At 34.0% G+C, this 24,073-nt stretch overlaps 3 protein-coding genes across 13 annotated transcripts in view; 1 reads left to right on the forward strand and 2 right to left on the reverse strand.

The window, feature by feature from the left end:
* Nucleotides 1-3,928: 3,928 nt before the first annotated feature.
* LOC111421217 (ejaculatory bulb-specific protein 3-like) lies at nucleotides 3,929-5,528 on the reverse strand. The gene is made up of 4 exons (XM_023054358.2): nucleotides 5,356-5,528; nucleotides 4,517-5,302; nucleotides 4,272-4,464; nucleotides 3,929-4,213 (listed from the first exon to the last, which is right to left on the reverse strand). The coding sequence occupies exons 2-4, from the start codon at nucleotides 4,529-4,531 to the stop codon at nucleotides 4,074-4,076; spliced, it is 348 nt and encodes a 115-aa protein (XP_022910126.1). The 5' UTR covers nucleotides 4,532-5,302; nucleotides 5,356-5,528; the 3' UTR covers nucleotides 3,929-4,073.
* Nucleotides 5,529-10,975: 5,447 nt separating this feature from the next.
* The window catches only part of LOC111422460 (solute carrier family 35 member F3), a 42,305-nt gene continuing 29,207 nt past the window's right edge, over nucleotides 10,976-24,073 (forward strand). For 9 of the 11 annotated variants that reach the window (XR_011639951.1, XR_011639950.1, XR_011639952.1 and 6 more), the window contains exons 1-2: nucleotides 10,978-11,150; nucleotides 11,589-11,993. Coding sequence is in view for 8 of the 11 variants with exons in the window: in XM_071194877.1 (XP_071050978.1) it covers nucleotides 11,730-11,993 (264 nt within the window). In the remaining 3 variants the exon portion in view is untranslated. Of the gene's footprint in view, nucleotides 11,151-11,588; nucleotides 11,994-24,073 lie in introns of all 11 variants that reach the window. The other 2 variants (XM_071194876.1, XM_071194875.1) reach the window with 2 other exon arrangements.
* LOC139429623 (uncharacterized) lies at nucleotides 20,099-23,636 on the reverse strand. The gene is made up of 3 exons (XM_071195581.1): nucleotides 22,742-23,636; nucleotides 21,972-22,682; nucleotides 20,099-20,577 (listed from the first exon to the last, which is right to left on the reverse strand). Exons 1-3 carry the CDS (start codon nucleotides 23,298-23,300, stop codon nucleotides 20,099-20,101), a joined length of 1,749 nt encoding a protein of 582 aa, XP_071051682.1. The 5' UTR covers nucleotides 23,301-23,636.

A 24,073-nucleotide genomic window follows, 5' to 3' on the forward strand; every position in this document is an offset into this window, starting at 1 on the left:
TCGAATTCTTTTCGTTTCACACATGTTTTTTATAATTTGGTAGGTTGGACGATTATTTACAACAGTCCATAAAGTGTTTCTAGTTACTTGACTTGGAATTAACAATTAAAGACCTCGGTGTAAGGGGACAAGTCCTTGTCTTGATAAATGGAGCTACTCCCTTCTTACACAGAGGTCAAGTAAATTGAATTAAATTGAAGCAATTGAAGTTCAAGTAAAGTTTATTATTAAGGACTGTTCAGTTTTTTTTAATAAACTAACAATTATTTATAAGCAAAGGTTAACGTGATCAATCAGAATTGCTTTAAATATTTTCTTCTTAGTTGATGTTAATTATAAGGGTTATGGCTAAAAATTATTAAGTTCTTTTAAAATATCATATAATTAATAATTATTTATCAATAAAAAATTAATGTTTTGTTTTGGTTATTATTTTCTGTCTTTCCAGTTTATAATAATGTAAATTCTTGCATAAGTATATACAGGGTGTCACACAAAAAACGCCCCAAGCTGTAACTCTGTCATTTACAGTCCGATTTTCTATGATGCTACAAATAAATTTTTTCCAAGACCATCTTCAATTTTAAACGATTATTAACTTTTGTTTTTCAAATTGCTCCATATATTTTTCTTCACGTCATTGGATGGAGATTGTTTTTCTGAATCCATTGATATACAAGACATCCATTTTGAAAGTAATTTTAGCAAAGAAAAGACACCTGTATATACAGGTTATCACACAAGAAAGCCGCAAGCTGTAACTTTGTCATTTACCTTCTGATTTTCATGAACGAGGTATGAAATGAAATGGTTTGATGAATACTATGATTCATGCTACAAATAAACTTTTTCCAGCGCTATCTTTCATTTCAAGCGATTATCAACTTTTGATTTTCAAACTGCTCGGTATGTTTTTCTACACGTTATTGTATAGAGATTTTTTTTTTCTGAACCCAATGATGTACAATACATTAACATTAATTGTAATTTTAGCAGAGAAAAACAATTAAAACATTTTCCGAACATTGTCTTAGTCACTTCTGTAATACTGTGTGCCATGGAAGAAAGAACGCGCAAAACTGATAACAGTCATTAAATGTTATTTCAATGCCCGCAGCAGTTGTAAATGATACTTATAACTTGTGTTTTTATTGTTTTTCCCATGGCACACTACAGTATAACGCAAGTAATTTTAAGAGAATGTTAGGAAACTATTTTAATGTTTTTCTATACTACAATTACAATTAATGTTTATGTATTGTACATCAATGGATTCAGAAAAGGAATCTCTATCCAATAGCGTGAAAAAAAACATACCGAGCAATTTGAAAATCAAAAGTTGGAATCGCTTGAAATTCAAGATGGCGCTGGAAAAAGTTTATTTGTAGCATGAATCATAGTATTCATCAAACCTTTTCATTTGATATTTCGCTCATGAAAATCGAAATTTAAATGACGGAGTTACAGCTTGTGGCATTCTTGTGTGACAACCAGGTGTCTTTTTTCTGCTAAAACTACATTTAAAATGGATGTGTTATACATCAATGGATTCAGAAAGACAATCTCTATCCAATGACGTGAAGAAAAATATACGCAGCAATTTGAAAAACAAAAGTTAGTAATTACTTGAAATTGAAGATGGCGTTGTAAAAAATTTATTTGTAGCATGAATCATAGTATTTATAAAACCATTCTATTTGATACCTGGGTCATGAAAATCGGAATGTAAATAACAGAGTTACAGGTTGGGGCGTTTTTTGTGTGACACCCTGTATAAGAATTTCGAATTTCCCGCTAAGTTGATACATCTAACATGGCGACCTTTCTGGCTTCATTTTAGGCGTGGTGGGGACAACAGCATACGCACTCTAGATTATATATAAGACCTCAATGACGTACACTCGTGATCTTTTTAAATGAAAATTAAAGAAGGATGGCTAGCTCGGAGTCGGGGACGGTCGGGATGGTTTACTTTGAAACCCGGCGCAAGGCTAAGGGGCCGGAGTAATCACGCCGGCCAAAGCAGGTAGAGAAGGAGTAATTTAGAATTTGTCACTACGTGATTTTTAAATAGGTTTATTGTAATAGAAACCACCAAAATATTCGATTAAATTATCGAAAATAGCATAATAAATTATTTAATGTATTATGTTTTATTAAAAAATGATTTTTGGAAAACAAATAAAAATTGTTCCTAATTTAAATCAATTTTATGATGATAACTATTAAAATATAAATACAGAAAAAATATTAAATAATAATATTATTACAGTAAAACTTAATTTAGATGATTTTCGAACAATTGATTCGATTGTATTGATTGTGCAGTTTCAATTATTCTGTGTTTCAATTATTGTTGCTAATTTAAATCAATTTCATGATGATAATATATTAAGATATTAATACTGATTAATTACTATTTTAATCATTTAATCCTTATTTTGAACATTTTTAGATGACTTGAAGACAATTTTGGATTATCTTAACTAATTTTAAATGAGTTTACTAGATTTTAAGCGGTTGCAGCTAATTTTATGTGTTCCTAGAAGATTTTGCAAGGTTTTAAAACATTTCAGATAATTTTCAACCAGTTTAAATCGATTCAGCAATTTCACGCCATTTTAGATTGATTTTCAACAATCTTAGGTGAGTTTAGATGATTCCAGATGATGTTATACCGTTTTGAACTATTTTTTGAACATTTTTGGATGATTCTAAGCTTGTTTTAGATGATTTTGACTGGTCTGAGTGGCCGTAGTGGTCCTACAAGATTTTAGAGAATTTTGAATGGTTCAAGTTGATTTTAAACGATTTCAATTGATCAACCATTTTAAACTGATTAAATAATGTATACCAATTTTAAACTCAATTTCAACAGTTTTAAGTCATTTTAAATTCCAGATGGCATTATACCGTTTTAAACTGTTTTTTGAAAATTTTTGTGTGATTTTAAGTCGGTTTTGGATGATTTTAACTGATCTTAAATGATTTTACTAAATATTAAGCTTCTGCAGATGATTTTACGTGAGTATAGAAGATTGATCTTCAACCATTTTAGATAGTTTCTAAATGATTTTACTATATTTTAATTGATTTTGAGCCGCTGTAAACTGATTTACAAGATTTTAAACGATACAACGTTTTAATTGTTAACGATTTATTTAAATAGCATTTTTTTGAGTTGGTCTAATTTGGGCTATATAAGGTAAATTATTCTCAAAAGCAAAAGGGGAAGAAAGTGCTTCTTTTCGACTTCAAATTGGATTTTATGGTTTCAGATTCACCGTTTACTGGTGAATGGTCCTCTATTATCATCATAAAACTTATTTATGAAATTAATGAATTCTTGTATTGACAAGGAGGTTTACCATTAATAGAAACAATTAACTGCGCACAATCAATGCAATCGAATCAATTGTTCGAAAATTATCTAAATTAAGTTTTACTGTAATAATATTAATATTTTTTCAGTATTTATATTTTAATATGTTTTCATCATGAAATTGATTTAAATTAGGAATAATTTTATTTGTTTTCCAAAATTCATTTTTTAACAAACCATAATACATTAAATAATGTATTCATTTAATCCAATATTTAACTGGTTGCATTTACAATAAACCTATTTAAAAATCCCGTAGTGACAATTTTAAATTACTCATTTTCTACTTGCTTTACCCGTTTCTGTCGCTCCGACCGTTAGTCTCGCCCCGGGTCTCAAAATAAACAAACCCGAGCGTCCCCGACTCCGAGCTAGCCATCCTTCTTTACTTTTCATTTAAAAAGATCACGAGTGTACGTTCACTGAAAGATTACATATTATGAATTTCATCTCTTCTTATTCTTGCTATAGGACCTAGTCCTGTCTGTGTTGTCTCATTCTTTCTTGCGATAAGATTTCTCCTTACTACATTTATAAAAAACGGTGTAGTCTTTAACATTTTTTTTTAATTATTTATATTATCATTGAGTATTACATTTAGCGTTCTTAAGATAACTTACAAAATTATTAACTGGATTAATTAAAACAAACAATTTTTAACATAAGCTCAGACTTTTGTGATGATTAATCTTCAACCAGAGTATTGTTGCAAAATCTTATTCCATTCCTTCGGAAAATTTTTTTGTACATACGCCAACACTTTTTGTATTTGTCTTGTTTCGCTAGGAGTACACTGAGGACATGCACCTCTAAGAACCAAAGGAGCTAAACCTAAATAATAAAAATTTTAATATTAACAAAGAAATTAATTTATTTAAATCAAATTTACTTTTTAATTTTCTACCAACGGCGTCACAAGGTACTTCACCCACTGCGCATTTTAATTGCCTTTCTAAGTACTTCTTATTGCTCAAAGCCTGTTCTAAGGCGTCGTCGGAAATTGGAGTTCTACTCGTATTTTGAGGTAAACCCAAAGTCGTCACGAAATTTATTATTAACAAAGCGATTGTTATAAAAAAAATCTAAAATTTAAAAAAAAATAATTTTATTTTTAATACATGTGGTTGCGCTTACCTTTATTAGTTGCATGTTGACGCGTTTCTTGCTCGTTTACGTTTGGAAAGTATACGATGAGTGAAAGTTTTACAGTTATCGGTCAGTTTCGACCTTCTAGAAACTTTAAAAGGACTAAAATATCTACCTAACTTATTCTTTTTCTCTACCTGAATTTTTTTTAAACTAATTTAGGTTTAAAAGATTCTTACGACATCTAATTCAAATAAACAATCAACTTGATTAAAATAGCATCATTAAAAACAAAATCAAATAACTTTTTACGCTCAATTCGAAATATTTTCCCCACTTTCGATTGAAACAGTGAAGAATTAAAATCGTGTTTTTCATCGGAGTGAAGAAGAACGAATCGATAACGATTTTTAAATTGGGCTGTCTCTAAAAGTTGAAATTTAACAAACAAATTTATTGAACACTTTATGAATAAATTAGCGTTTAAAAAATTAATTTGAGGACTAATAAAATACACGTCGTTTTTAAACGATTGAGAAACGTTCAAAATCCTCCAATAATACACGAACGCCTTTCCCAAATCAGTTTTTATAATTGTTTCGTTAAATTTTCGCACTTCGTTTTCTCTATTTTTTATTTCTAGGTTCGTATAATTTTTAAAATCGTCTTCTAAATAATTTAAATAATCATAATCGTCGTCGAAACTTTTTAAACTTAAACTAGAAAACGTCGGTTTTGGAGTTGTAAATCCATTCCCTTGTAACATTAATTTCAAAACTTGAATTTCCTTAAATAAACTTTTATGTATCTCATCAATTTTTTCATGCATCTCTTCTAAAAAACGTTTATAACATTTTTTTCTACTAAAAATGAAAAAGCTTACTTACTCGAACTACAAACACCCTTTAATTCTCTTGAAATTGATGCGTTTGCAACAGCTTGAACTTTTTCGGTGGTAATCTTGCAAACGGCGTGTTGAATTTCGGTGGGGATTGAAGCGGGAATTGATTTTGACGAGATTTGAGTAATAATTATCAGAAAAATAATAGAAAGGGTGAATATAAATGAGGATATGTATCGGAACATGATCGGGATACTTCTGGATGTTTCTCTTAAAGGCGGTTCCTTTTTATTAAGGTCCTGGGTGTCGAACGAGGTCAACCTTTTTGGTTCGGGACGTAAATAGTTCAAGTATACTCTATGAATCGTGACATCTGTTAAGTACTTAATTAATTTTAAGGTATATTTTTATTTGTTATCCATTAAGTTAATAGTACAATAATGATCAGAACAAATAAGAATAAAATAATTTGAATTGGTTGTGTGTTCATATTTTAAATATCCTATTTTGTTTGTACTTTTCTTCAATTTTTATATTTTCATATTTGTCTCGATTTTGTTCCTTTTCTGCACGTACTCTTCATACCATGGTTGCTATCTTGTTCTCTTTAATTGCCGGCTTCTTCATTGCTATTGCTGTTATTAATGTTGACGTGTCGTGAAAGATGTGGCCTGGAACTTTGGTGCAATTGTTTCTGCTGTTTGTGCAGTAGTGGCTTGTTTAGCTTTTATATGCGTATCAATATTCGCTGTATAATGGAATACGAAAGTCTTAGATGCTGCAATTGACAGCGAATCGATGCCTAGTTCGTGGACCAAACGAAGATGTATAGTAGAAGCCATAAAATTATTGAACGTACTCTTGGTAGCTTAGTATGGTTTAATTAAACCGTCTAACCTCTTCTCTAATCTTACGAACTGCATCACTCTGTGTCATGTCAATGTCCAGAGTCTAACTGCCCACTTTAATGACTTTTTGATCACATTTGACATTTGACATTTGATTTCTGGTATTTTTGACATAATCTTAGTGAGTGAAACCTGGCTCAAACCTTCCCTACATTCTCCTATGTTTGTTCTTCCGGGCTATCGTCTTCTGAGAAATGATCGCGTGTATTCTAGGGGTGGGGGTGTGGCTGCGTATGTCAAAGATCAACTACAGGTTGACTCGATTGAATTGTCCGATGGATCTTTGCCAGCAATGGAATTCCTTTTGATTGAGGTTAAGTGTGATAATGCTAAACTACTATTGGGTGTTTTTTATTGTCCCCCAATGATGAATTACTTTGAGCAATTTGAGGATCTCCTTGAAAGACATAGTATGTGCTATGACACCATAGTATTAATGGGCGATTTCAATACGCGTACATTGAAAGATGACCTGCGTAGTGATAAACTTCGATTTGTCACTTCTTCCTCAAATCTATCTATCATCCCTTCTCAGCCAACCCATCACCTTCCTTTGTCCGACTCTCTGCTTGACTTGATCATCTCGTCTTGCACCGATAAGATTCTTGTTCACGGTCAACTACCTGCTCTGCAATTCTCCAACCATGATCTTATTTATTGCGCTGTCCAAGTCCGAAATGTAGTTTGTCCTCAGCGTAATCTATCTTACCGTGATTTCAAACATGTTGACTATCAACAACTCAACTCTGATGCGCTGAGGATAGACTGGAAACCGTTATATCTTATGACGGACATTGACGCGAAGGTTAACTATTTTAATAATAAAGTAACATGTTTGTATGACAAACATGCTCCGGTAAAGCAAAGGAGAGTGAAACATTTTCCTGCCCCTTGGTTAACTAATGATATTAGGGGTCTCATGAGCGAACGTAATAGAGCAAAAACGTTGTACAGACGTAACCCGTCAGTTGATAACTACGACTGCTATCGTTCTTTGCGTAATAGGTGCAATCACAAATGCAAAAATGCTAAAAAAAAATATTTTTATTGGAAATTATTTGTGTCGACACCAACTACATTTTGGAAGACCTTGCGATCTCTTGGCGTCACTGACAGCAAACTCACGCAATCCACTCCGGATCCTAACTTGTTGGCCAGCTATTTTGCCGAATCGCCGGTAACGCTTGACGCTACTCAAAAGGCTACCTTAATTCAAACCATTTGTGCATCAGAGAATGGGAGCGTGGATGATGCACGTAGTTTTTCATTGACTATGGTTGACTCGGAGGTTCTTCTCACTCAAACCCGCTCTACGTGCTCTGGTGCTGACTTTATCTGTCTAAAACAGATCTTGCCAATACTAGATGCTGTTCTGCCTCCGCTGAATCATATTTTTAACTTTTCTTTTGAATCATCCTCTTTTCCATCTATATGGAAACATGCTCAGGTTGTTCCCATTCCCAAATTGAAAACTCCAGTTTTGGCTAGCGACTATCGTCCTATTTCAATACTTTCTCTTTTGTCAAAGGTTCTTGAGCGTATTGTGTATACCCAGGTTTATGATTTTCTTGAGAAGCATCGATTGATCAGTGACAAACAGTCTGGTTTCCGACGGGGTCGTAGTACTATTGCTTCCTTGATCAAGATCACGGATGATATAAGACTTGCCTGTGATAATCGTCGTCTCACTATTTTGGTTCTACTTGATTCCAGCAAAGCCTTCGACTCTGTCGATTACGATCTTCTTCTTTCTATACTTTCATCTATTGGTTTTTCTTCCTCGAGTCTTTCATGGTTTCATTCATATCTTTCGCATCGCACACTGTGTGTCCGTGCCAATTCAACCTTTTCCAACCGCTTTGAGCTTTCTTGTGGTGTGCCCCAGGGCAGTGTTCTCGGTCCGTTGCTGTTTTCTATCTTCATTGATAGTGTCACCAAGGTTATTTCTTCAAATTTTCATCTTTACGCGGATGACCTGCAGATCTATACCGATACAACAGTTGATGACTTTCCTCAAGCTATTGAGCGAATTAATAATGATCTTGCGAGAGTGCTTGAGTGGTCTAAACTATACAGTTTGAAGCTCAATGCTAATAAGACCCAAGCCATAATATTTGGTACAAATCCTCTACGGGGCAGGGTGGCTACTTTTGCTAACTCGCAACTTCTACTTGGTGACACCGTCATTAAATTTTCGGATGTAATTAAGATTCTTGGAGTTATGATGGACTCTGCACTGTCTTGGCGCCCCCAGGTTCAGGCGATTTGTAAGAGGGTTTACTCTTGTTTCCACTCCCTCCGTAAATTTAAGTGTTTTCAACCTCTGTTATTCGCTGATTTTTCCACATCTTGATTATGCAGATACGGTTTGTACTGACCTGTCGATATCTTTGTGTAATAAACTCCAGAGATTACAAAATAATTGCATACGTTTTATATTCGATCTTGGGAAATATTGTCATATTACTCCTTACCGCAATAACTTACGTTGGCTTACGTACGTAAACCGTCGGTCCTTCCGTGTGTTAACAAGTCTCTATAAGATTATTAAGACTCAGAGTCCACAGTACTTATTTAATAATTTTAAATTCTTATCATCACACGAGCGTCCCACTCGTTCGCAATCGGACTTAATTCTTCTATTCTCAATACATCATACGAATTTATACCAAAGGTCATTTACGCTGTACGCCATATCCCTCTGGAGTGGTCTCCCCATGGATATTAGAAACGCTCCAACCCTGTCATCTTTCAAGACTTGTCTTACACATTTCCTCTTCTCCCGTCAAATTGCGATCTTGTAATATTTTACTTCCTTTTCTTCTTTTCTACTTTCTTTCCTATGTTCCTTATTCTGCTTTGTTACTCTGTGCATTTCTTACACTTTTCTTCCCTCCTTTTTTTTGTTTGTTTTTTTTTTCTTTTTCGCTTTTGGCTAATTATGCGTGCGTTAATTACTTACTATTCTGTATATCTGGTGGTATCATTGTAATATAGTTTAGACTGGGTCGATTGGAAGATATCGTCTTTGGCGATAAATCGTTCCGTTTGTCAGAATCATAGAAAAATTTATATATATTATGTATATAGAAGGTCATCTCCCCACTATTTTTTGGTACAAATGCTCCCAAGGAGATTGTGAGGGAACTAATTAGGTTAAAGCGCGAAATTTAAATATAGGTCTATACCGGTTTATGCCATTACTTTATTTTGAAGAGGTCAAGTGCATTTTCCAAATAAATAGGAAAAAACATGAATTTAAAGTTTTTCCAAGATAATATTCATAATTTTTAACGTACAGTAAAACCTCGACTTACGCGACCCCGTCTTATGCGACCCCGTACTTACGCGGTTTTTCTAACGATAGCGCTTTGAGGTTTTCGACATTGGAATTTATTTACTTCTAAAAAAAGAGATCGAGACATGTTAGCTACTTTTTTCCTAACTGGTATAGTTTTTGAGATAGCCTATTCGGACATCAAATTTGAACCATCCTGTACATACATTTTTTACATCCTTGATTTTATAATATGTATTTATCGAATTTCGACTTACACGATTTTCGATTTACGCGGCTACTGTCAGTCCCACCTATCGCGGAACTACGGGGTATTACTGTATATTGCTCTCATTGGCAAAAAGCGCCAATTTATCTATTGGATAAACTTATCAAGAGGTGGTAAAAGTGGCCCTAACTTATTTAAATACTTAACTAAAGGATATAAAACACTAAACCAAAAGAACGTAAGAAAGAAAATTTGCTTATACAACGGGGTTATCACCAATTATTACACTAAACGACAAAACAAAAATGTGACGTTTGCTTTCACCTCTGAGTTTGACGTTATACATAAATTTTTCTATGGTTACAAGCGCTTTGTTTGTGTAGATAATGCAGATTGCTGCAAATTCAGTTTACAACGTCATCCAGTGGATTGTGAGGGTACTAAATCTCGGTCTACATTTTTATAGTAGTAAGATTGCACACCTGGGTCAGAATTGAATTTATGATTTGTTTTCCACTGTCACTGTCATTGTTATAATCATCTTTGCTTTTTTTTTTTGTTACACTACCGCCGCTAATATAGGATAATTATAATAATGTACAATTTTCCTTTGTTCTTTTATGGCAATAAAGTTTGTTTATTATGTTTAATTAAAGTCATCAATAAAGGATAAGCAGAATCGCCTACCGGGTGCTTGTTAGAAATTAATTTGTTCAGTAAATTTTTGATAGTGGAGTCCACCGTTTATTTCAACACATACTGTACTTTCATCACCTTTTGTTGATTACTTGGATATTTATTTATAATAAAATTAGAACTGTGAATAAACATTGAAGAATAGTAGAGCCATCTGTTCGTACCAAACTGAATTCAACGCTTTTTTAGTAGTATGCAACTATAATTTTGCTAAGTGCACCTACATAACCCTACATTTGCAATCTTACAAAAGATGCAAAAACAGAAATTTAAAATATTGCCACAAAAATGTTTTGAAATCATTATTTTCAGACATACAATTTTAATGACATATAAAACGAAAGTGGTATTGCGCAAAATTAGCAAATCTTATAACAAAGTAAAAATTAATTTGTCGCCGTTTTCTTTGTATAGTTTTCGAGATATGTCTAGTTACTTTGTCACAGTTTAATATTCACAATTTTTGATATTGTTTCGCAAAATCGAGCTTCCAAGAAAAAGTCATGCGCGTTAAAGCTCCTTTAAAGCTTAGAGACGGTTAAAATCGATGCCCACCTAGTGTCAAAGTTGTCGCGGGTGTGAGCACGGGTCAGTTTTCAAGTCGTTGTAACACGCACGAAAAGATATCGTTCAAAAAGTGTTTTTGGGATTGCTAAATAAGATTCCTAACCTCACCTTCTCTTAACTATTTGGAAATTATTTGGAGCAAAACTTAATTTCACACATAACTGGTGAGCTAAATATGAAATAGAATTTTTTTTAATTAAATTAAATTTTGAGTAAGATGTTTTTATTTAAATTTTTTGTTTTTTTTTGAAATTTGTGATATTATTGATTCATCTGAATGAAAAGGTCAGGTGTAATATGTTTCAACACGTAGGTAGAGGTAGCCGCCGTTTATTTTTAATGACCTCAAGTTTATCTCGCGTGACAAATCGATATTGATTTCATTTTTTCCATTTCTTTTACTTAAAGAAATACATATAAACGCAGCGATTAGGATAAAATAAATTTTACGGCTAAAAACCACAGAATCATTGCCTTTTTCACGAATAATATATGAACGACTTGGAAACATGCCAAGATTTGTTCCGTAAAACGTGCGGATCACGTTGAAAATTATCCTCAAAACATTTTTATTATATTTTCATTTCTTTTTCTTATTTCAGATATAAGGAGAAATTTGAAAAATTAGAATATTAGAAAAGAATTCTTTTAGAACATCATTTGCGTTAGTTGTTGAAAGATAGTTAAAAGTCGTGTGGGTTAGTGGATGGGTTCGCGATGGTGTGGAGGAAAGGGTCGGCCAAATGACGAAAGAGGGCGACCTCTCGACGATTTACAATCCTACGCGACGGAGTCGGACACCGAGCGTTCTTATTACGGAAGAAGGTGTTGCGGTTAACGGGCCATTTTCGCACGCAGATTCTATCAGCAGCGGAAGAGCCCCTGCCTCCCATGATGCGGCTACCGGACCAGGTGGTGATCAACCTCATCGAGAATCAACCACCTTAAACGAACCAGGAAGGCTCAAATCGTGCGCAAATTCACTTTGTTCACATTCAGCAAAAAAGGTAGACAAATTTTGATAAAAAGAACACAAATTTTAAGATAAGACTTGAGAAAATTTCAAAAAATCCTTCTTCAAACCCTTCCTTCTCAACTTCGTAACTATTAATGGCCACTTTGTACGGACCTAGAAATTTCGCTTTAAGTTTTAGGCCTGAATCCAACTGTGTCTGTTTTATCGCTACGATGCATTATGGGCAATTTGAGCCGTTTGCTGATCATAAATGGGTTTTTCGAAAGTCGTAATGTATTTCTTTTTTCAATTGAATCCTATAGTAGAAATGTCAGATTTTAATAATTAACATAAGTTTTATTTTTATATGACGTATTTAAGTAAAAAAAAATTATCAAAGTTTATATATTTCTGATTTCACGTATTTCGGTTACTTTTGTCGTGATTTTTAAAGACTGCTAATATAAATTTTTAATGTAAAACCTATACAGGGTGTTCCGGTGACTCGGGGAATAAAATTAACCTCAGATACTAGAGCAAAAATGATGACGATTCGTGAAAAAAAATTATTATAAAAGTCTTCAAATGGCTAAGATATGGGCCATCTTAGTTCAGAAATTTTAACAAATTTTTCTAAATATTTTCAATACCATTTATGGTAGCGCGTTGAAATTTGGTACAGGGTAAAAAAATATCAAGCAAAATCATTGAACCAATTTTGACTTTGATCGGGCGGCGGCAACCATGCTATACAGGATGTCCCTAAAATTTGTTTGCTCAGAACTTTTTTGTTCGCTCGTAACCCTACATTTATTTTTGTACTTTTTAATAGAAAATTTATTTTAGAAACTATTATCACTCTTTGAAAATTTCGATAACATTTACCGTTTTCGAGTTATACGCGAAAATGTTAAGCTTTGATTTCAATCGTAACAAACAAAAAAAGGAAACATATTCCGCAAGATCTGAGTTGGCGATGACAATTCAAAAACGAACTGAGCTAATAACCATTATTTGCATACATTTCTAAGTGCAGACTTAGTTAAATCCAGTGTTAATTTATTTTAGTTGAATAAAAGAATCCAAAACAATAAATTTAATTTCCGGTTACAATAAACAAGAACATAACAAAAATTCTAACAAAAATATTAACAATAACAATAAAATTATAAACAAATAGTAATAAATAAAAAAGAACAAAAAAATACTAAAGCAGATGCACGCCTGATATCGCCGTCTTAAATTAAAGCGCACTCTGTGGAGAACATCGATTTCAGTTTGAAGTTGATCAAATGAATCAACAATTCGCAACCTCAGTTGATCAACTCGTTTTCGATCAACTGATTTAAACGCAGTAAATTAGCGATTTAACGCGTCCCCATAAATAAAAATCTACAGGTGTAAGATCCGGCGATCGGGGGGTCAACTTATCGGTGCACCTACTCCTAGTCCAATCCACCGTCCCGGAAAACGTTCCCTCAGAAATTCTTGGACAGCTTGTGTGCTATGCACAGGAGCACCATTATGCACAACCACATTGCTTGCCTTGTGTTTAAAGGACCGTCATCTAAAAAATCATCTAATTCTTCTAAATGTCGCCTGTATGTATGTCCATCCAGCCTTGATGGCAAGAAAACGGGTCCAATAATTACATCGCCCATAATGCCATCCCAAACGTTAAGAGAAAATCTCCATTGTGATTTCCAAGTTTTCTTAAATCTTGGATTTTCGTCCGCCCAACTATGAAAATTTCTCAAATTGAAGATTCCATCTTTAGAAAAAGTGGATTCATCTGTAAAAAGCACTTTTTCTTAAAACTGATCATCAATTTGGATTTTGTTCTGCATTATTTGGCAATATTGCAGTCGCAGTGGGTAATCAGCCAGTCGAACTTCCTGAACTTTGTAACATTGAAATGGATAAAGTTGTTGCTAGTGAAGAACACTCCAGACAGTTGTTTTTGAAGTTAAAAAGTGCCTCGCCATATCCAAAGTACTAGCTGTAGTATTTTCTTCTACGTAGTCTAGAATATCTTCTTCTAGTTCGGGTGTTCGGACTGATCTTACGTTACTGTTACTTACTAAATTTCGGCTTAAACGTCCCATTTTCCCTTAAACGGGTTTCAGTCCTTAAAAATGTTTTTCGATTGGGCGCTCTGCGATTCGGAAATTTCTCCCGATAACGGTTAGTGGCTGCTACGACGTTTCCATGACATTCCCCTAATGTCAAAATCATGTCAGTTTGTTCACTAAATGTGTAACTCTCCATTTTGAACACTTAAAATTAATAAAAACTTAACTAACAAAAAACTATCATTTGTGTTTAAACGACATAAGCAAGTTGACAGCTCAATTTGTTTTTTTAATTGCCATGGCCAACCTTGACTTTTTCAAAGATTTTTGTTTTTTCGTGTTACCATTGAAATCGAAGCTTAATATTTTCGCGTATAACTCGAAAACGGTCAATGTTATCAAAATTTTCAAAGAGTGATAATAGTTTCTAAAATAAATTTTCTATTAAAAAGTACAAAAATAAATGTAGGGTTACGAGTGAACAAAAAAGTTCTGAGCATACAAATTTTAGGGACAGCCTGTATAGCATGGTTGCCGCCGCCCGATCAAAGTCAAAATTGGTTCATTGATTTTGCTTGATATTTGTTTACCCTCTACCAAATTTCAACGCTCTACCATAAATGGTATTGAAAATATTTAGAAAAATGTGTTAAAACTTCTGAACTTTGATGGCCTATATCTTGACCATTTGAAGACTTTTATAATAATTTTTTTTCACGAATCGTCATCATTTTTGCTCTAATATATGAGGTTAATTTTATGCCTCGAGTCACCGGAACACCCTGTATAACGTCATATCTTCCCGAAAAGGTTGTTCAATGGAGAACCTAATTCAGCTATCAATAAGTTATTTCATCGTTGCATTTTAATAATAAACGTAGGATTATCCGATGACATCAATTTCAAGATTTCTTTAACTATCGCTAAAGTTTTAGCAGTTAGCGATGGTCTACAATATATATAGTTTTAAAGACTATTTATTTCTTTAAAACATATAAAAAAAATTAGCTGCCAACATTTGCCTATTTAGAAGTTATTACCAGAAAACTAAAAGAGTCCACGTCACGCACAGAAGTGTTGTTTATAAGTGGCTTTTCTTAGGTTAGGTAGCTTAAACTTGGCATACAGAATAATAATATCACGAAAATATAATCAATTTTCAGAATATCGGAAGAATCAATACTATACAGGTGTCCACAAAAGTTATATCCGTAGTATATTTTTATTTAAATATAAAGCCCAATCATTTTTAATTATTAAAAAATAGTCTAATTTTAAAATTATTTTTATAAATATTTATTTATTTGCATGCTTTTCAAGTTATTCAACACAATATGTAATCAGTTTTCGGTTATATATTGTTGCCCATTAATTTAGTTGGCGTGAATAAATCTTCAACGGCCAATGGCGCACTTAATTTTTTTGGTAATATTGACTGAGCCAATCATTTGGCTCATGATTGGTTAAACCAGGAGTATACTGTATCTTTATCTGTTCTAAATGAAGAATGCGACGAGTCTGTTGGTTCCATGCCATCTACATCTAATGAAAAGAGAGGAAGACCGTATCTACCTTACGAAGATTCTGCAGCATCTAGTAAGAGACGAAAAAATACCATATTGCTAAATGAATATGGATTTGATCGTATATACAGTGCGTATATTCAGGGATTACGGTCAATGGGAGAAAGTGATGAAGCAAATGTAGTGGAGACTATAAGAGATTTGCAGCCTGATGAAAAGAAAGCAATTTTAAAACAGATCTACCATGATAAATCACAACCATTGACTGTAGTTGAAGCATTAAGCGTTTACATTGATTTAGATTTCACTAAAGCACAATATTTATACCTTAGAAATCTAACCAATGAGAAAAGCTGCTTTTTATTGCCACCTTCTTATAACAACATCTAGGAAAGTAAAAAAAGCTGTTATCAACCAGTTTCTAGCATAGAAATCAGCAATACATATGCAAAGGTAACATCTTTACAAGATTTATTAAATCACACAAGTACGGTAGTGTGGCAAAATCCTGTCCCCTCTTCTGTGCGGATTTGTCGACCAATTTCAATCGAGTTTCTAAAGAGACTCCCGAGAAAACAAAAGCCGTTGTGGATGATATACAAAGTCAAATTGGTAGTTTAAGTTCATCGGTAATTACAAAGCAAGGAAAAGCAATACAAATCAAACATGACATGTTTCTCACTATGATAGATGGAAAAGTTGCCCAAATAATAGCAGGTACATCTTCATGTTCGACATGCACTATTTGCGGTGCTAATCCACAGCAAATGAATAATTTATAAAAGGTGGTAGCAAGACCAAAAAATGATAATGCATTTCGCTATAGTTTGTCAATGATACATGCCTCGATACGTTGCATGGAGATGATTTTACACATATCATATTATCTACCCTTCCGAAAGTGGTCAGCTACTACCGCAGAAAATAAACAATTAAAAAGAGATAAGAAAGCTTTGGTCCAGGCACGATTCCGCAAATAGCTTGGTTTGATTATTAATGAGCCAAAGAAATAAGTGGTAATACAAACGATGGAAGTACTGCTAAAAGAGTTTTTTTGTAATGCTTCTTCTTCGGCAGAAATTACCAGTGTCGACGAAATATTGATTAAGCGATTTCACATAATTTTTCAGGTGTTGACATCGGGTGTTACGGAAACGGCAAAAATATACATAAAAAATTATGACTGGTATTACATGCCATCTTCCGTACATAAAATATTAATTCATGGTGAACGTATCGTACGACATTTTGCAATTTTACCTATTGGACAGCTATCAGAAGATGCACAGGAATCTCTAAATAATGATTACAAAAAGTTTAGACTACATCATGCTCGAAAATGTTCTAGATATGCTACAAACGAAGATGTATTTTATATACTCCTTTATACATCAGATCCATACATAACGAATATTACAAATCAGTGCATTAAAAATGTAAAGAAACTTGACGAAGAAACCCTAGCTCTTTTAACACAGCATCACCTGGTCTCTGAAAATTAAATTGAATAAGTTGAACAGTGTCAGGCAATGATGGAATATTGAACGAGTTAAACAATATTATACATATATTATACATTGTATTATAATATTTATATCTCAGATAGATTGTAATCAGTTAGGGTTTTTTTCAATAATAATATTACTCTGTAATATCAATAATATTCATAAAAAAATTAATAAAATGATTAATAAGCGATTTGTTAAGTAAAATACTACTTCCGATTTCATGATTTCAATGTAATTTTTTATCTATATATTTTTCAGATATAAAGGCTTATAAAAAATTAATTAAACAGTTTCAGGTAAAGTACTACTTCCGGTTATGTGAGATGGTAGAAATTTTGTATCTGAAAGTTACTTATTCTTATTCAGATTTCTACAAATTTTTTTAACTATTTCTAAATCTATTAAAGTAAACTGCTACTTCCGGTCGACAGATTTGTTCCAAAAGTTGGTAGAGATCAACAGTCTTAATTTAATAGCCGCATACCAAATTTCATGGAAGTAGATAATTGCGTCTTTGAGTTATCGTGTTTACGAACGCACGTATATAATACATACTATATACTAACAGATACATATGTACAGATGTAATGCTAAAATGGTCAAAATAGGTTCTAGGACCATCAAATGTAAAGATTCATCACAACCTCGAAACGGTAGTTTGGGACAGAAGTTGTCTTCATATAGTTCGTATATACGAGGAAATAAAAATAATAATAAATAATAAAAAATAATAAAAAGAAAATTGGTACTCTTACTTCCTGTAATGTAGAATATTCTTACCAAGTTTGAAAGGTTTATCTTTAAAAATAAAAAAGTTATTGATTTTTGATCAGCAAACGGACTAAATTTTCCAGAGTGCGATGTCTCCGACCTGGTATTTGGTTGACATCTTTCTTTTTTTGTTATATATCTTCATATTTTGTTGTTGTATCTGGGATATCTGATTTCTTGCACTTTTTTTAAGTTCTCTTCTGTCTTCTTTAAAAGACTTCACCATTTCTTCCACCAGTAGTTCTTTGATTAGTCGTTCGTGCTCTCTACTTCTCATCCTCATACCGAATAATAATTCGAATGGCGTCATCCCAATGCTGCGTTGGTAGGATGAATTGCTAACTTCTTGAACCTTATCAACGTATTTATACCATTTAGTTGATGCGGAAATTGCCAATTTAGTCAAGATTGAAATGACTATCCGGTTAAATCGTTCAACCTGACTCGGACCTTTCGCTTCTGAATGGCTAATTTGATGTGCATTCTATGTTATAGTATGTTCATCTTGCAACTTCCACTCAACGTTGCACATACGTAGATTTTAAAGATTTGGGCGGCCAAACATATTTTATGGTGTTTTTTGGTTAAACATACGATATATAATGTAAAAAAAAAACGTTATTAAAAAACAAATCATTATTTTCATAGTTACACATTTTTTTTGGCAAGAAATAGCAATTTTTAGGGCAAGTACAAAAAATACATGAAAAAATACTTTTTACCTATTATAACGTAAAAATATCATGCACTAAATATAAAATAACATAATTATAACTAAATAACATCGTCTTTATCTTCGGACCATTCTTCCATCAGAGAGCTGATGGAAGAATGGTTTGGTTCGGCAGACATCAATAGTGCTATTGTTTCAGGGAGGAATGCTATGCGTGAAGGTTTCTTTATTTCTCTCATGCAGCTAATTAGGGGGTCTGAACTTAATAAAAGTCTATTAAATACATCTAAATTACATTCCTCTCTCGAAAACTTTCTAGCGAAGTTAAGCCGATACGATCGGAAGTGTTTGTTTCGGGCTTCTGCTGCCTCTTCCGATAGCTGGCCAATAGGAAGTAGGGAATTTTGAATTATTTGTCCACCATGCATCAATATTGTATGCATGGTCGGAGTCATTGGGTGCCACCCATACAGTTCTATATACAATTTTGCGGTATCATATGCATATTCATCATATTTTACTTTGTCAATTTTGTGACCACTTGATATTGTTTCTAACAGAACCTTCAATCTATAGATCAGTTCAAAGCTAATCCCTGTGATCTCAGCAGCTAATTCTGGGTTTGCAAAGAATCTCCTGCTAGTGTTGCCATCATTGGTATTCCCAAAGTTAGCCTTTGGCATATCAATGAGTAGTCCGGTTTCATTACGAAACTTCTCTTGGATTTCGGACTTTCGTTGTGCTTCCAATGCCTTTTCTTCTTCAGTTTTCCTTTCTCTATATTTCTTAACCGGTAATTTGTACGCTAGATGGATTATGCTTTCAAAAAGCCGAATTCTAGCGTGTAATACAGACAAGCCGAATTCTAAAACAGAAGGGTTTACAATGCTCCTTTTGTTCAAATCATTGAAGCTCTTCGAGGTAGCTCCACAGATGTAGCACTGAGAGGTTGATTTAGTATTTGTGGCAGCGTTACACACCTTTCCGTCGACCATTGTCATTTTTAGTGTGTGCCGGAATATAAATTCCTTGTCTTGTAACGTGACATTGGTGTTATTCAGCAACTTTGCAGAATACTTCACGTAATTTATCTCGTCTTTCGTTACGTCTATAGACTCTTTCAAATACCGGAATCGGATAGGACGACAAAATCGCGGAGAGGATGGCGTTGGATTTTGCCAAATTATTTTACTGCCTTCTTTTCCACAAACAATGCGCAAAGGTAAATTTTGTTTAAACCTGGATTGTTGAGAGCCATCACAATCCCATTTACAAATAATTATTAGCGATTTCCTTTCTTCTTTGCTAAGTGTAATTAGCACCTCTTCTAGAAAAATTGATAAGCGTTTCACAGTAAGGTCCATTAGGCATTGTAAGTTGCTTTCTGCACAGGTAGCCGTAATCCTTAGGGATTCTTTTGGCGGATAACATTCTTCTTTCGCCTTTAACAAAAGGTCATAGCAAGGGTAATGTTTTGGGTTTGTTGCCCTTATTATTTCGTATTGCCGTCTAGTAAGGTCGACTTCCACGAACATCCGAAGTGCTTGCAGAGGTGTTAGCGGAAGTATCTCGTCATTCACTTTAGAGTAGGCTCTTCTATATTTACTAGCTCATGTTGGAGAGTTTGTGATATCTTTTAGAACTTTCGAGGCATCTCTGTGTCCACTAGTTTGCAAAACCGATTGTGCAGCTTGCACAATGACTTCGTCGTCTAAAGAGGTGCGAACTTTTTCAGTTTTCCTTCGCTTGCTTCGCTCACTTAACTCTCCAAAAGGTTTGGGAGGTCGACCTTGTGGGGAAGGCGATTTTACTGGGATTTCGAACGCTCCCTCTAACCAAGATTGATTGTTTTTAAGAAAAACACGTTCGTGTTTGTTGGCTTTCAACCATCTTTGTTTGATTTGTGATTTTACATAAGAAAATCTTTGCTTCAAACACTTTTTACCGTCTTCAGTTTCTCCATAACGAAGTATAAGATGATTTTCATAAAAATCGAGTTTTTCACTTAAAATTGGTAAATTTTGCGCTTGTATTTGATTAAACAAATATTTTCGAGTCACCATTTTAGTACCCGAGGCACTAAACTGACCTAATACAAAAATAAAGTTGATTTAATATCAAAAAGCACAAATATGACATTTTGCTTTCTTTCGACTCAATAGTTTAAACTGCTCTTAAATTGAAAAAGCGCGGCTTTCCGCGGCTAAATTTTTTGTCAATATATAGCTTAATATGTTAAATGTGGAGTACGAAATAAATTAGTACAAGGACCAACACTGAAGTACTTTAAAAGACCTTTTGAAAATTAATTAATACAAAAAAATAATATTTAACAGTGTTATTTTTGACAGTTAAAAAATTTATAAAGGAATATTAAAATTACGTAAATAAGTATCGAAAAATATTGTTCCTTACCTGAATTATCGCAATCCATCATTGTCACTTAAAAACAATCTGAATGAAAATAATGATGCACTTTAGAAAAGTTGCAAGTTTGCAAACGCCGAGAACAGATAAGTACACGTTAAGTAACTATCGAATTCCGACTACCTGACAATTAACTATCGCGCATCGATGAGGGGTGGGAGGGGTGTCATATTATTCCTAGAAGAGTAGTAGATAAAAGCCGATTCTAGAACCTCCTCTCAGGACCTCAGGTCAAGGTCAAGGCCAAGGTCACGTTGAGTGACCATGACCTTGACCTTGCCCTGAGGTTCTGGGAGGAGGTTCCAGAATCGGCTATTGCAAAGGGGGTCGTTGACCAGTAACCTTGACCTAAACAATGACCTTTACTTTGAGCTCACCTCAGGTCAAGATCACGTTTAGTAACCATGACCTTGATCAGTAACCTTGACCTGAACAATGACCTTTACTTTGATCTCAACGGAGACCTTGAAGTCAACCTTAATTGTGACCATGACATTGACCGTGTACGTGACCTGAAATGAAGGTTACACGACGTGAGGCCATTGAAAACCCCACTTCGGAGGAGGTATGCTTTAAATAGCAGATAGAAAATCGTGTTCAACAGTATTGAAGTAAGAGTGTTGTGAACATAAAGAAATTGAGGAAGTTGTAGCTCCTATTTTAAGCAGTTTACATCGCTTAAATATAATGGCATCGAGAAATCCAATTAAAGTCATCGATATGCAAGGGTTTACTTTATCTTCGGGATTTCGAGTTAAAGAATTGGCTATCGGTGATGGTGAGTCGATTTCCCATTTCATATTTCAACCTGATATAAGTTATGAAAGACTCAATAAGCGAGAATGTCGACAAGTGCGTTGGGAGGAGAATAACTTACACCATTTGCATTACGAGAATGGATATGTGCCCTATAATCAACTGAAAGACATTCTGGAACAGCATACATGCGGAGTGGAGGTGGTGTTTGTAAAGGGATCTCAAAAAGAAAAGGTATTGAGAGACCTATTATCATCGGTAAAGCCAGTGATTATTAATTTACAAGATAATATATATTGCCGGCGTACACCACAAACGGAACTTTCATTTTTTTTTCAAATCCTTCAAATTGTAAAACATTTTCCTTTTCTAGATGTCCGAACTTATTCACTTTTATTTGTTCGCTTGGTACTGTTGCTTTCACTTTTTTACAGTCATCCATCTGATGTCGTACCAACTTGTCTTCAGTTGAAAAGTATTGCAAACAACCCTCACAAATATATCTTTGATGTTCATGAGTCGATGATTGTGTATTTATCAGTCGAGATAAGTTTTTTATCCAACAATAGTGGTTATTTCCGAAATTGTCGCTGACTACTAATAAGTTTACATGACGCTCCCGTTTCTGTTTACATATACATACAGTTACAATATCATCTACCATTTTCTCTCCATTATACCAAGAATTTATACCATAGACACTAATTGAAATGTTATTTTCTTCCTCAAATTTTGATATGTCTCTGATGGGTACTGGGAATGTTACGCAGTCAAACTTTAATTCTGTTTCCCTATAATCTGGGTATGATGATATTCTTTGCGGTAAACCTGTGGGTTGGTACAGCGCGGACATCAGTGCCCAAGCAAAGCACTTATTATCGTTATTTTGCACGTTTATTACCGCTCTCTTCCCTTTTATGGATGTCGGTAAGTCGATGTAGCTCGATGCTCTTGTAGGATTAAACTTGTTACAGTTCACTTCAAGATATAATATTTCCAACAAGGTCCAACCTGCAGTATTAACACCTTTAGTTTTGCATTTTACTACTTTTCTATTCTTATACTCTTACCTGAGTCCCGTTCTTGGAATTCCGACATTTTCACCATAATCTCGTCCATAAAGTCCTCGTATGTTTGGTACAAGTCTACGGCTACTGTTATAATTTTATTTTTTGTGTTGAATGATTTGATTTCCACTTCTTCCTTCGTATTTATGAAATACAATCCAAAAATTTCCGTATTCACTTTTAAACTACCATTTACATTCCTCACGGACTGTATCAAACTGATAACTTTTTCTCTAATTCGGTTACTGAATTCCTTCATGTCTACGTACTTCCGTTCATGATCGCTCACTCTAAAACTACATATTTTATCTCCAAATATCGAATCTATTTTTTCTACACCATCATCTATTATTACGAAGGCTTTCTGTTTATGTTTGTTGCTGCGCAGATGTGAGGAGTAACATTGTCTGGTTACGTGTTCATCACATATTTCACACACTATAACATCTCCTTGTTGATCCTCTTCCACCTTTCGACGTTTCCCAATACATGCTGTGCGTTGATGTCTCACAAGATTATCTGGTCTAGTAAACTCTTTGTAACACACGTCGCAGGTCAACATGTTCACAACACTCTTACTTCAATACTGTTGAACACGATTTTCTATCTGCTATTTAAAGCATACCTCCTCCGAAGTGGGGTTTTCAATGGACTCACATCGTGTAACCTTCATTTCAGGTCACGTACACGGTCAATGTCATGGTCACAATTAAGGTTGACTTCAAGGTCTCCGTTGAGGTCAAAGTAAAGGTCATTGTTCAGGTCAAGGTTACTGATCAAGGTCATGGTCACTAAACGTGATCTTGACCTGAGGTGAGCTCAAAGTAAAGGTCATTGTTTAGGTCAAGGTTACTGGTCAACGACCCCCTTTGCAATAGCCGATTCTGGAACCTCCTCCCAGAACCTCAGGGCAAGGTCAAGGTCATGGTCACCCAACGTGACCTTGGCCTTGACCTTGACCTGAGGTTCTGAGAGGAGGTTCTAGAATCGGCTTTTATCTACTACTTAGAAGTGTGTACTAACTCAAGTAATTGTTAATTTAATGATATACTGTTTTTTAAAAATTGACTTTTGGCCGCTTAAATCTGTAAAATCTATGTATGTGCGTTGTTTACATTCTTAATCATATTTTGATTAATCGAAGATACCATTCATTACGTATTAAATAAGGGTTTCATCATACACAATTTCCCTTTCTGCAATCTTCTTTCATTGTTAAAAGATGCTCATGTACTGTTTCATCTCTTTTCAGTTTTCGGCTATTTAACAAATCATGCAAGTCTCTGGTACTCACCTTTCTTTTGAACTCACGTTGCAATGCCATTCTTAAATTTT

The sequence above is a fragment of the Onthophagus taurus genome, chromosome 3 (genome assembly GCF_036711975.1).
Source record: "Onthophagus taurus isolate NC chromosome 3, IU_Otau_3.0, whole genome shotgun sequence".
Lineage (NCBI taxonomy): Eukaryota > Metazoa > Arthropoda > Insecta > Coleoptera > Scarabaeidae > Onthophagus > Onthophagus taurus.

What these genes read in the sequence shown, in the direction of transcription:
- LOC111421217 (XM_023054358.2), bottom strand. An exon ending in CGTTGGTAGAAAATTAAAAA is followed by an intron (nt 4,214 to 4,271) that starts GTAAATTTGATT and finishes TTTATTATTTAG; the next exon opens with GTTTAGCTCCTTTGGTTCTT.
- LOC139429623 (XM_071195581.1), bottom strand. Translation starts at nt 23,300, where the DNA reads ATGTTGACCTGCGACGTGTGTTACAAAGAGTTTACTAGACCAGATAAT. An exon ending in ATTCCAAGAACGGGACTCAG is followed by an intron (nt 22,683 to 22,741) that starts GTAAGAGTATAA and finishes TTAATACTGCAG; the next exon opens with GTTGGACCTTGTTGGAAATA. An exon ending in TCCGTTTGTGGTGTACGCCG is followed by an intron (nt 20,578 to 21,971) that starts GCAATATATATT and finishes TTTTTGTATTAG; the next exon opens with GTCAGTTTAGTGCCTCGGGT.